The sequence below is a fragment of the Hypanus sabinus genome, chromosome 2, assembly GCF_030144855.1.
Source record: "Hypanus sabinus isolate sHypSab1 chromosome 2, sHypSab1.hap1, whole genome shotgun sequence".
Classification (NCBI taxonomy): Eukaryota; Metazoa; Chordata; class Chondrichthyes; order Myliobatiformes; family Dasyatidae; genus Hypanus; species Hypanus sabinus.
In genome coordinates this window covers 37,038,199-37,052,091 of record NC_082707.1, presented here as the reverse complement: position 1 = coordinate 37,052,091, position 13,893 = coordinate 37,038,199, and the positions used below count along the sequence as shown (strand labels likewise).

At 42.9% G+C, this 13,893-nt stretch overlaps 1 protein-coding gene across 5 annotated transcripts in view; it reads left to right on the top strand.

Annotated features, from left to right (window-relative positions):
• Window positions 1-13,893, top strand: part of vwa5b2 (von Willebrand factor A domain containing 5B2) — a 171,596-nt gene that overhangs the window by 75,597 nt on the left and 82,106 nt on the right. For 4 of the 5 annotated variants that reach the window (XR_009506776.1, XR_009506775.1, XM_059944199.1 and 1 more), the window contains 3 exons: window positions 3,172-3,388; window positions 6,251-6,408; window positions 9,481-9,612. Coding sequence is in view for 3 of the 5 variants with exons in the window: in XM_059944199.1 (XP_059800182.1) it covers window positions 3,172-3,388; window positions 6,251-6,408; window positions 9,481-9,612 (507 nt within the window). In the remaining 2 variants the exon portion in view is untranslated. Of the gene's footprint in view, window positions 1-3,171; window positions 3,389-5,710; window positions 5,832-6,250; window positions 6,409-9,480; window positions 9,613-13,893 lie in introns of those variants that run through there. The other variant, XM_059944213.1, reaches the window with a different exon arrangement.

Genomic DNA, 13,893 nt, shown 5'->3' with positions numbered 1-13,893 from the left:
GTTTAAAATACATAATTAATCATAGCAAAAAGAACAGTCTGAACAAATCATGATCTGAATTTTGGCCTCAACTCTGATCTGATTTAAATTGATCAGTACAAGTTTTAACAAATGATATTGCTAACTAACAGGATATTGCAACTAAATAAACTGAATCACACATGTTAACAGCATGTTAAGCACATGTTAAACCTGGTATAATCAGTGTTGTATAAACCTTTTATGTAAATTGGTTATTATCCCTCAAGTCAATTCTTGCTCAAATGGCAACATTTGTTCTATCTGCGGATATTTTCAACCTCAAGATTAGCAATACAGACAGACATACTTTATTGATCCCAAGGGAAACTGGGTTTCATTACAGTCGCACCAACCAAGAATAGTGTAGAAATATAGCAATATAAAACCATAAATAATTAAATAATAATAAGTAAGTTATTCCAAGTGGAAATAAGTCCAGGACCAGCCTATTGGTTCAGGGTGTCTGACACTCCGAGGGAGGAGTTGTAAAGTTTGATGGCCACAGGGAGGAATGACTTCCTATGAAGCTCAGTGTTACATCTCGATGGAATGAGTCTCTGGCTGAATGTACTCCTGTGCCTAACCAGTACATTATGGAGTGGATGGGAGACATTGTCCAAGATGGCATGCGACTTGGACAGCATCCTCTTTTCAGACACCACCATCAGAGAGTCCAGTTCCACCCCCACAACATCACTGGCCTTACAAATGAGTTTGTTGATTCTGTTAATGTCTGCTACCGTCAGCCTGCTGCCCCAGCACACAACAGCAAACACGATAGCACTGGCCACCACAGCCTTGTAGAACATCCTCAGCATCGTCCAGCAGATGATAAAGGACCTCAGTCTCCTCAGGAAATAGAGACGGCTCTGATCCTTCTTGTAGACAGCCTCAGTGTTCTTTGACTAGTCCAGTTTATTGTCAATTCATATCCCCAGGTATTTGTAATCCTCCACCATGTCCACACTGACCCCTTGGATGGAAACAGGGGTGACCAGTGCCTTAGCCCTCCTCAGGTCCACCATCAGCTCCTTAGTCTTTTTCACATTAAGCTGCAGATGATTCTGCTCGCACCATGTGACAAAGTTTCCCACCGTAGCCCTGTACTCAGCCTCATCTCCCTTGCTGATGCATCCAACTATGGCCGAGTCATCAGAAAACTTCTGAAGATGGCAAGACTCTGTGCAGTAGTTGAAGTCCGAGGTGTAGATGGTGAAGAGAAAGGGAGACAGGACAGTCCTCTGTGGAGCCCCAGTGCTGCTGACCACTCTGTCTGACACACAGTGTTGCAAGTGCACGTACTGTGGTCTGCCAGTCAGGTAATCAATAATCCATGACACCAGGGAAGCATCCACTTGTATCACTGTCAGCTTCTCACCCAGCAGAGCAGGGTGGATGGTGTTGAACACACTGGAGAAATCAAAAAACATGACCCTCACAGTGCTCACCAGCTTGTCCAGGTGGGCATAGACATGGTTCAGCAGGTAGATGATGGCATCCTCAACTCCTAGTCGGGGCTGGTAGGCGAACTGGAGGGGGTCTAAGTGTGGCCTAACCATAGGCCGGAGCTGCTCTAGAACAAGTCTCTCCAGGGTCTTCATGATGTGGGAGGTCAATGACACCGGTCTGTAGTCATTGGAGCCACTGGGGCGCGGCGTCTTCGGAACAGGAACAAGGCAGGACGTCTTCCACATCACAGGAACCCTCTGGAGACTCAGGCTCAGGTTGAAGACATGGTGAAGTACTCCACATAGCTGGGGGGGCACAGGCTTTGAGCACCCTGGGGCTGACACCATCCAATATTACTAGTCCAGAAAGGTTATGGTAGCTGGGACTATTTTAGGAAGTTCACACAACACAACACCCACCAAAACTGGAAGTACTTCCCAGTAGGAACAACCTAAGAAGCACAGGAGAGAGTATATACAGGTGTACTACCTTCCTATCTGAGGGAAGTACGGGAATTCATTGAGATGGATAATGCAATCTTATACATGTGACAGGATCCAAGACTGATCACATTACTATGAACCTTAAATATAGGTTAGCTCAGTACCTGTGGTATTGCAAAATATGCATTCATAACTTTTGGTTGGAAAAACTGTTTTAAAAAAAAGGGAACAAATAATTTGCATCTCGTGAAGATATTTATTATGAACACTTGTTCGTTCCCCGATAACTAAATAGTTATTACTCTGTTTCGTATTCCACAATAGATATTTTAGTAAAAAACAGTTTATAATTGCTAGATCAGTGTTGTATCCCAAGCAAATTGGCTTACAACTGTCCAAAAGAAGTGCGTAGGTATCTTTTAACTTTGGGCAATAACTAATGGATTAGATCACATGCCCATCCTGCAATATCTTTTCTTCTATTATCTCAGTAGATCCAATGTTTCAGCTAATTTTATGCCTCGCTTAGAGAGAATAAATGTAGCTGTAAGATAAAAGCCCTTGTCCTGTAGAGCAAATTAAGTCCAAGACCCAATAGCAACAATATTTTTGGCTACTGATGACTCTATTCTACATACTTGAATATTTGTTTTACCTATACTCTTTTATTTCTATTGAAAGGACTGTTCCAGCACACCATCATAAGTCCATAAAATCTAAGAGCAAAATCAGGCCATTTGGCCCATCGAGTCTCCTCCACCATTTCATCATGGCTGATCCATTTTTCCTCTCAGCCCCAATCTCCTGCTTTCTCCCCGTATCCCTTCATGCCCAGGCTAATCAAGAATCTATCAAGCTGTGCTCTTTTCTGCTCTAAATGGACACCCCTCTGTTCTGAGGCTCTGTCCTCTGGTCTTAGACTCCCCCACCATAGGAAACATCCTCTCACAAATCCACTCTATCAAGGCCTTTCAACACTTGTTTGGTTTCAATGTCTCCCCTCACTCTTCTGACTTCCAGTGAGTAGAGGCCCAAAGCCATCAAACACTCCTTTTGACAAGCCTTTCAAATCTGTAATCATTTTCATGACCCTCCTTTGGACCTTCTCCAATATCAGCACTATCCTAAGCAATTGTGGTAGGTGGTTTTATTTCAACGGAGATCCTTAATTTCTCTTAACCAGGCATACTTTCTACATCTTTTGAAATAAAAATATCTTGGCATCCTTAACTTGAATCTTCACTCTGTTGGTGGACAGGTCACCTGATATTGGATGAAGACATGGATAGAACCACTTTCATTGTTAGCACTGGGTTGATTGGCTCTCTGGAAACCATAACGATATTTCTGAGCACTACAATGGAGCTTCAGACACAACAAGATGGCACTGTGCAGGTGCTGTTTCCTCCTGTATTTATGCCTCTGGTACGCAAAAACGAGGGGAAGGTTGAGTCTACAAGAAGTAATGGAGAACGGTGAGTCTTGGAGGGGTGCAACATCTGTGGCTAATTTCATACTATGACAACAGCATCAGATACTTGCATTACATGGAGTCTTTCACGTAGCAAAACAACCCAAGGGAGGTCAGAGAAACGTTACCAAGTAAACTTCAACAGATTCATATAAGGAGATTTTGGGGAAAATGACTATAAGCTTAATCACAAAAACACTAATGAACCAACTTAACTAGGGTCGGAATCAGAATCAGGTTTAATATCATTGGCATGCATCATGAAATTTGTTGACTTTGCGCCAGCAGTACAATGCAACGCATAATGTAGAGAGAAACTGATTTACAGTAAGTATATCTATCTTAAATATTTAAATTAAATAAGAAGTGCAAGAATAGAAATAAAAAAGTAGTGAGGTCGTGTTCATGGATTCAATGACCATTCAGAAACTGGATGGCAGAGGGGAAGAAGCTGTTCCTGAATTGCTGAGTGTGTGCCTTCAGGCTTCTGTACCTCCTTCCTGATGGCAGCAATGAGAACAAAGCATGACCTGGGTGATGTAGGTTATTAATGATGGATGCCACCATGGTGAGGCATCTCTCCTTGAATATGCCCTGGATTCTCGGAAGCTAGTGCTCATTGTAGACCAGTGCTCATGATGGCGCTGACTGAGTTTACAGCTCTCTGTAGCTTAATTCGATCTTGAGCAGTAGCCCCCCCCCCCCCCACCACATCCCCGATGATGATGCAGCCAGTTAGAATGCTGTCCAGGGTACATTTGTAGAGAGATTTTTGCGTGTTTTTGGTGATATCCCAGTTCTTCTCAAACTCCTGATGAAATATGGCCACCATTGTACCTTGTTTGTAGCTGCATCAATATGTTGGAGCTAGGTTAGATCCTCAGATATTGACACCCAGGAACTTGAAATGGTTATGAGGTAAAGATGACCATATTACAATATTATTTATTGTAATATGCTCCTAGTTGAATTGTTGGTCCATATCCTTTGAAATGTTCTGTATGGAACATAATGTAGAACAGAAAATATTATGGCACAGTACAGCAATGTTCTGCACCTTTTAACCTATTAATCCTTCTCTCCCCAATCACTCTACATTTTTCTATCATTCTTGTGCCCGTAAGAGTCTCTTAAATGTCCCTAATATATCTGCCTTTACTACCACTCCAGATAGCACTTTCCATACACCCACCACTCTCTGTGTACAAAAAAAACTTGGCACCCCCCCTATACTTTCTGCTTATCATCTTAAAGTTATGCCCCCTCATATTAGCCATTTCTACTCTGGGAAAAGGTCTCTGTCTTTCCTCTCAATCTGTGCATCTTATCATCTTGTACTCCTCTATCTAATTGCCTATATCCTACTTTGCTCCAAAGAGAAAAGGTCTATCTCACTCAACTTGACTTTATATGGCATGCCCTCTAGCCCAGACAGCACCCTGGTAATCTCCTCTGCACCCTCTCTAAAGCTTCCACATTCTTCCTATAATGAGGTGATTAGAACTGAACACAATATTCGGTGTTGTCTAACCAGGGTTTTATAGAGCTGCAATATTCCCTCTTGGCTCTTGAACTCAATCCCATGCCTAATGAAGGCCTACACACTTTATGACTTCTTAACAACCCCATCAATTTGCTTGGCAACTTTGAGTGATGTGTTTGCCAAGATCCCTTTGTACCTCAACACTGCTAAGAATTGTGCCAGTAACCCTTCTGCCTTCAAAATCGACCTTCCAGATTGAATCACTCCACGCTTCAATGGATTGAACTCCATAAATTTTAGTTATCTGTATAAATGTATATTTTTTTCAATGTTTCTATCACTTATAAAATAATATAAATAAAAAATATATAAATAATAAAATATAGATTTATTAAAAAAGGATTTGTGGAGGTACTTGTTAATATAAGGGTAAGATTGGCCATTGTAATGTCTGAAGCTTGGGAGTGTATTGCACATGTTCAGGAGATGGGGTAAGGAGAGTGTGAGGCTGTAGGGACCAAACTAATCATTGATAGTCTTGCTGGATTTGCTATGATGAGTGCTCTGCTCAGGAATGAATTGAAACGTCAAATTTCAAAGTTCAAATTAAATTTATTATCTAAGTACATATTATATAGATCACCATATACTACTCTGAGAATAATTTTCTTGTGGGCATTCACCGTAGAACATAGAAATACAATAGAATCAATGAAAAACTACACAAAAACCGACAACAAATTTCCAAAAAAATGTGCAAATACAAAAAATCAATTAATAATTATAATAAGTAAATGAGTAATACTGAGAGGTTGTTGAGTCCTTGAAAGTGTGTTCAGTGTTGTGGTGAGAGTTGTTGTCGGTTCAGGAGCCTGATGGTTGAAAGATAATAACTGTTCCTGAACCTGGTGGTTTGGGACCTCATTCCTGATGGTTGCATCGTGAAGAGGGCACGGCCTGGATGGTGAGGGCCTTTGACGATGGATGCTGATTTTTTTTTTCTCTGGCTGTGCTCTTTGTGCAGTATACATGCTCAGTGGCAGGGAGTGGTTTATATGTACAGAAACTTAGAAGCATATGTAAGGCCCCAGTCAGTCCGGTGGGCAGCAGTGTCTCCCACCCCCTTGTGCTGAGCAGTGGCGTTCCCCAAGGCTGTGTGCTCAGCCCACTGGATCCACAGGATCCACTTCTGGTAGAAGTCTCAGCAAACGGGAGTAAGCCTAATTTTTCGTAACCAGTAGTCTTAAACACTAACAACAACCATGTTTCTGAGGCTGGTGCTGTGAGGTGACTGGAGAAGTTCTCTAATTATATTTAACTTGTTAAACTCTTCATAAGTTTTGCTCTTACATGGATATTTATAGTCCTTTTCTCTAACTATAGGTTCAGTTCTACCAATTGCTTCGGAGCAGGGGGTATCAGAGGAGAGAAATCCAGCAAACGCCGCAGCCTACCAGAGATCTTAACAGGACAAGTATTCAACCCAGTACCATATCAATTCAGCTTTGAGATGCTAGTCCGCGGCCCCTGTCTCCTGGCAGGTAAGAAACGTCAATGTTTAGAAGCTTATCAATGCCTACCACTCTCCTTTATAGGACTGCATGTTTTAATTGAACACTGACTTAATTAGAGACTTAGAGACTGCAGATGCTGAAATCTGGACTAGTTGCTCTTCGACATGAAAAGCTATTGTAAACTGAGGCAAGTTTTAAGGGTGGATTGTTCAAATAACTGCTGCTTTCTTACTGTATTTCTTTAGTTATCCACCACTGATGCCTGGCCATTGATATCATTCCTCAGGTCCATTTGATCCAGTCAAGGTCCAGATCCTAGCTGATCTCCTCCATAGGCTCTGTAAAGGCCATCCTCAGGGTAGGCCGATCCAGTAATGTAGAATGCTGTAGCTCCTTTGCAACAGAATTCGCCTGTGGTAGCCATTGAGCAAGGCGTTCTTTGAATGTATCTACTGAGTGTTTACATGGAGGAAGCAGTGATGTTGGATGGGGATGTTCAGATAAATATAGGGTTGTATTGATCAGGAGCAGAGTGGTGTGAGAGAGTATTTTTGATGGAAGGAAGGACCATACCCATGGAGGAGGTGGATTGTCCGGGAGAGATGATACCGGGAGTTTGAGTTTTCGGGGGTCCAAGAGAAAGGGCTGGTGAGTGGATGGTGGGAATACATAAGAGAGTTGTCAGTCACGGGGCTGGAAGTGAGTGAGCATGCTCCTTCTGAGGAGAAAGAACCACTTCCATTCATGTGCTGCCTCCACAGCATGTATCAAAGTACAATTATGGCTGCCGTCCTTGGCTCAGAGGGTGCCAGCCACAACTCTCAGGTGGAGTACTCCAAGCACATTTACCCAGACCTGTTTACCTTATTTTAGACAGTAGACAGTCCTGAATCTCAGAAGAATGGTTTAGAAAGCCTGTGTGAAGGTAACCTCCTAGATGCATGCCAGCTAAGACTGGATTTTAGTCAGCCATCCCTCACCCTCTTTCTATTCATTCTTTTCACGTGATGTTGGCATAGCTGGCAAGACCATTATTATTATCTTTCCCCATCTACCTGCCAGACCATTTCGGTGATCGTTTCAGAATCGACCACATTGCTACAAATCTTGAAGCATGTGGCCCGACCTAGATTGGGCTACAGTCCGGCACCTTTGTGATCAATATGACCAAGTCCAGCTGCCTTTTCAGAGTTCCAGATTGTTACTAACTCGATTCGTATTCCACGGTTGCCATTGTGGAATTTGTATTTATGTCCCTTCGTTTGGTTATTGTGCCATTACTGGACCCCATCTAAACCAAAACCTGAAAGGGATAGGTTAGGTAATTTTCAATCACCCCCTCACCCCATTACATCAGGTTAAAATTACCCCTGTTTCCTCTTGCTATATCCATTCCTGAGAATATTCGATAATGTTATCTGCTTTGAGCCCATGCAGCTTACTGCTATGGGATTGTCTTATTTCACCTTTTATCCCAGTTGAGTGCAAGTGTTTTCCAGTTGGAGGTTTGGTTTCCCTGAACATAGAATATTGGAATATGTAGATTTTAATGTTTGAGATAACAATAGTAAATACTGCATTGATAAACAAATGAGGCAGAGGTAAAATCTCACATATTTCTCCTTCCGCTTCTTCTCCCTGATCCAAATATTTTCGAACCTCCATCAAAGTCTCAGGGGATAGTGGGGAACTGAAATAGTTAAAGCCTTTCTCCCCCACATGTGGCATGAAATTAAATTTAGGCAGAAGGCATCCTCTTTTCCCAAGAATATATAATTATTCACAACCTTTATGAAATATTCAGGAAAGGCATATAGAGGTAGAAATAATCAATAGTTTAAGTCAATCCAACAGATTGATTCCTGCAGTTTCTGTGCTAAACACAATTACTTCTGACAGAGGGAATTTGAAGAGTTTCCACACAAACCAAGCTCCAATGCAGTAAATCACTTTGACTGTAAGCACACCACAGTGAGGTTCTGAATAATAATCAGGGCAGCATTATTTTTTTGTCGATAAATTTAAGTATCGAGTTGTAAGAAAGCAGGTCTAATTGAATATAAAAGACATTGCTTTTACAGTGGAAAGCAATTACTTTAATGGGGATGGGGGTGGGGAATTGGGAGGGGGTTGTGCAGCACAGGCAAGAGACACTGGCCTGGACCAGTATGAATATATTGAACAATGTTTTTAAAGAGATGAACGTAGAATAGCAAGGTTGCTTTCACGAGTGTGGGTCAGCTTTTGTGAAAATTTTAGGTCATTCCCTTGCACTGTGGAGCAGCATAGATTATTGAGACTGAGCTAAATTTCTTTCATTCTGTCTTTTGCTCTTGTACGAGGAGTCTTCTGGCATAGTCACAGTAACCACATTCTATACCATTGATCTTTGCAGAATCTAATGGATTGAATTAGATTTTTGTTGCTGGAAGTGATATTCCAGGAGGAGAAAGAAATGTTTTTCACTCACAGCTAATACATGCATATTCACTAACAAGTCTCTAGTTCCAGGAAAACCAGGATTCAAGACATTTGAAGAGTTCGGCAAGCTAGCTGAATATAATAAATGCCTATTGTCCCACTCCTGTAGTTCAATGTTATGTTTAATCAGCATCTAGGTGACATTTTATGGATTTGCACTGGAGTGCTGAACTCTGCGAGTCTGCTACAATTTTGCAGGCGATCTTCCTGGATCATATAATCTCTTGAATCAAAAGGTATGTGCTGAAGGGAGTTGCTGTGTGATGGGGAACTGAATTCCAAGCAGGTGTTTGTTATTGCCTGAGCAATGGAGGTAAATACCAAACAAACACAGGAAAGGGCCTAGCTTTTTGGTGTTTTCAGGAAAAGGGAGGCACCACCCCTAAGGAAGCTGTTCTAACTGTGGCAGCGTGCGGCCTTGAGCTGCGGAATACAGGCACAAAATGGGTGATATTCTCAGGCTGAAAGAAAGATCACAATGGGAGCAGAGGTGAGAAGAGGCAATAGGTTAATCGCAGTTTTTGCAGAACATTTTAAAATACCTATTCCACTAAGTGGGAAGCCCTGGAACCTCCTGCAACTTTGATATCTTCAATTTTAATTCCTCTTGCTTTGCAGGTGTGGAGAGCCCCACACACGCACTACGGGCTGGTGCAGATCCCATCGCCAGGTCTGCTTCCACTCTATACATCACACTGGCCGAGAAACACCAATATGACAGGAACCTCCAAATCATATTGCATCCATGCGGTAAGCCTTTTATCTTGTGAAATTGCAAATATTCAGCTTATGTAACTGTAATGTGCCAAAATGGAGACTGGATAACTTTAAGCTAACCGTTCCGAAGGGTTTGAGGTGGGAATTGTTGGAACCCCTGTTTTACATCCCAGCTTGCTTAGATGTGCCAGTGATTTAGCTCATCTAGTGACTTACGTACTTATAACTTCACGGCTTTATTCTCCATGTACATTTACACGTTTTAGGATTTGTCGTGGCACGTTGGCACGTCAGGTAACAAAACAAAAGCACATTCCAGAAGGAGACCATTTTTGACCATTGGATATATGCTGTCTCCAAGTGGACTGATTCCACGTCTCCTACTCCTCTACTCGTTTCTCTGCAGCCCTGCAATTTATTTTCTTTCTAATTGCTCATCAAGTTTGCCTTCAATTCTGATCTTCACTGAGGGGTAATTTGCAGTCACCAATGAACTTGATTTTGGGATGAGGGAGGGAACTGGATCACCAGATGCAAACACATATAGTAACTAGGAAGAGGTTCAGACTCCACACGAACACTTGCGGTCAAGATCCAACCGTGGTGTCTGGAGCCATAGTGACAGCACTAACTAATGCAGAACCACGTCATCCAACAGGAAACAATATCAGAGAGAGAGAGTGTAAAATAGCAGCCCAACTCAAACACTGAATGCACTCAACACTTGCTCAGTGTTTCAATTCTGCCACTCCTCAAATGTAGGATCCTTTTGAGTAAAGGTCCCACCATTGGAAAAACTTTCACTACTGTGGTACTCCGGTACCCTGATCAGAATCAACAGGCATCAGCCCACGACTCCACGCTGTGAGATTTTCAGCATTTATTCATTAGGACAAATGTGTCATTACCTCTTTTACTGGGTTCATTATGGAATCCAGCAATGGATCCTAGTTTTACCCTGGTAATTTACAGGTACCTTTTGGTATCTCAGATTCCTCTGTACTGTTTTCTCCTGCCGGCGAATCCAGTGGGAATAGTACTGCAAAGATTTAGGAGTCAAAACAGAACCTTTGCATAGTTGTTAGATTGTTTCTATGTATGTTTTGTTTAAAAGAGTTTGCTTAAATTGTAATTGAATGTAAATATCTCTGTATGCAAAATAGTAAAATCAGTGAGAGCTCTGGCAGAAGGTGATGCCGTGGCTGCAGGTTTGCCTTTGATCAGGAGATATCAGGATGGGGCAGGGATCCATACAGCTGAAGACCCATTTGGCATGTTGGACCCTGGATCAGTGGACTTAATGATAAGGTTCTTGGTCTTCAGCCCAGGGACTGAATAATCGGCTATGCGGTGAACCTGGGCATTGATTCCAGAAAGTGGGACCGGGCCAGCTGGATCTGTCCCAACAGTGGACTCCTTGACAGATCTCTCTCTGGGAATACTTCACCCAGGTGAAATACCTTTCCCAGGTGATCTTTGTCTGTTGTTCCTTACTGCTTAGATAAACTAACATGCTATTCTGATAATTTGCTATTTATTTGAGACTTCAACCTTTTCAAAAAGTTCACTTCAGCATCTTTGCTCAAGGCTTATTTTGAAATTCCGTGTAAATGGCAGTTATTGAATTGTCCTCATCCACTAGTCTAGAAGACCAAACACAGATCAGAACAGTACAGTAACTGGTCTTTTGGCCCACAGTGTCTGTGACAAAAACAATGCCAAATTAAACTGAGCTTCTTCTGACTACACATGGTCCATATTCCTCTATACATTGTATATTCTGCTCTGCATCTGAAAGCCTCTTAAGTGCCAGTTTGACATCTGCTTCCACCATTACCCTTGCAGGCACCTGCCACCCTCTGTGTTTTAAAAAAAAATGTCTTGCATAACTTCTTTAAACCTCCCCCTCTCGGTTTAAATGCATGTCCTCAAGTATTTGACTTTCCTACCCCAGCAAAGGATTCTGAATATGCCTCCTATAAATCAGAATCAGGTTTATTATCACTGGCATGTGATGAGAAATTTTTTAACTTAGCAGCAGCAGTTTAATGCAATACACAATCTAGCAGTGAAAAAAATAACAATAATAAATAAACAAGTAAATTAATTACGTATATTGAATAGATTTAAAAACATGCAAAATCAGAAATAATGAATATTTTTTAAAAAGTGAGGTAGTGTCCAAAGCTTCAATGTCCATTTAGGAATCAGATGACAGAGGGGAAGAAACTAATCCTGAATCGCTGAGTGTGCGCCTTCAGGCTTCTGTACCTCCTACCTGATGGTAACAGTGAGAAAAGGCAAGCCCTGGGTGCTGGAGGTCCCTAATAATGGATGCTGCCTTTCTGAGACACTGCTCCTTAAAGATGTCCTGGGTATCCAAAATCTTAGTACCCAAGATGGAGCTGACTAGATTTACAACCCTCTACAGCTTCTTTTGGTATGGGGGGGAGCAGTAGCCCCTCTTCCTCCATACCAGACAGAGATGCAGCCTGTCAGAATGCTCCCCACGGTGCAACTATAGAAGTTTTTGAGTGTACTTGTTGACATGCCACATCTCTTCAAACTCCTAATGAAGTATAGCTGCTGCCTTGCTTTCTTTCTAACTACATCGACATGTTGGGACCAGGTTAGATCCCCAGAGATCTTGACACCCAGGATCTTGAAACTGCTCATTCTCTCCACTTCTGATCCCTCTATGAGGGTTGGTATGTGTTAATTCGTCTTACCCTTCCTGTCAGTTTTTCTTCTGCTTTTAATTCTTCTGCTGCGGGACTGGACAACGTAACTGATCCGGTGCTGAGGGATTGTGCAGTCCAGCTAAAAGGGGTCTTAATCTACATCTTTAATATCTCTTTGCAATTGTCCACTGTTGCTGCAGGCTTCAAGGTAGCCACCGTTATCCTGGTGCCCAACAGAGCAATGGTAACTGACTTGAACTATTACCACCCAGTGGCACAGGCATCAACAGCCATGAAGTGCTTTGAGTGGCTGGTAATGGATCGTATAAAATCCCACCTTCCAGCTACATTGTCTGCTTTTCAGTTGGCCTACTGCGGTGTGATGATGTCACAGCCTCAGCCCTCCTCTGCCCCGTCCCACCCAGAAAACACCTGGTTGTTGTTCATCGACTTCGGCTCAGCATTTAACACAATTGTCCCTCAGGGGGGCTCGTGGGTTAGCTGTCTTCGATCATACTCAACACCACTCTCTGTAACTGGATCTGGGACGTGTTAATGGAAGGACCCCACTCAGTTAGAGTTGGAAGCAACATTTCAAGCTCCATCACTCTGAGCACGAGTGCCCCCCTCCCACCCCATCAGGGCTGTGTGTGCTGAGTCTGCGGCTGATTCACGATTGCACTGATCTCCCTGTTCGCGCAGACAGGTCGGAAAATCTCTCTGGGAAGAGTAAAGGAGGAGGGGTATGCCTCATGGTCAACAATGCTTGGTGCGACCCCCGCAATGTGCATGTCCTCAAATCCTTTAGTTCCCCAGACCTGGAATACCTGGTGCTGCTGTGCAGACCCTACTGGCTGCCCAGGGAGTTCACGGCTGTTACCACAGCAGTACATTCTGCCGCAGGCTGATTCTGACCTGGCTCTCAAGAAACTGTACGAGACCATCAGCATGCTGGAGATTACACTCCCAGAGGCTGCCTTCATCGTCACCGGTGACTTTAATCGAGCATCGCTGACAAAAGTCTCTGAAGTTTCGTCAGCACATTCACGTGAGCATTTGTGGAGATAAGACACTTGACCACCATTACACTCCCTTCCACAACGCTTACAAAGCTCTCCTTCGCCCAGCTTTTGAAAGATCAGATCACTCTTCAATCCTACTTCTGCCAACGTACAATCAGAAGCTGAAACAGGAGGCGGCCATAGTTAAAACCATCCACTGTTGGTCTGATCAATCGGCCTCCATGCTGCAGGACTGCTTCGATGACGTTGACTGGAACGTCTTCCATTATGAGGATGTCTCCAAGTTCACAGACGGAGTCAGGTGCTTCATCCAGAAGTGCATCGATGATGTTGTCCCCCAGAAGACAGTCAGGGTCTTCCAGAAGCAGAAACCCTGGATCAATAGTTCAACGTGAGCAGCACTTACAGCACGACATTGAGCTTACATCACTGAAGATCAACTAGAGTTCAAGAAAGACAGCTATGATCTGTGCAAAGCTGTCAAGGCTGCGAAACAACAAGGATGCTTATGTGAGAATGCTGCTCTTGGATTACAGTTCAGCATTCAACACCATAATTCCCTCCAGGCTCAACAAGAAACTGAGAGACTTCGGCCTTGACCCTGCCTTGTG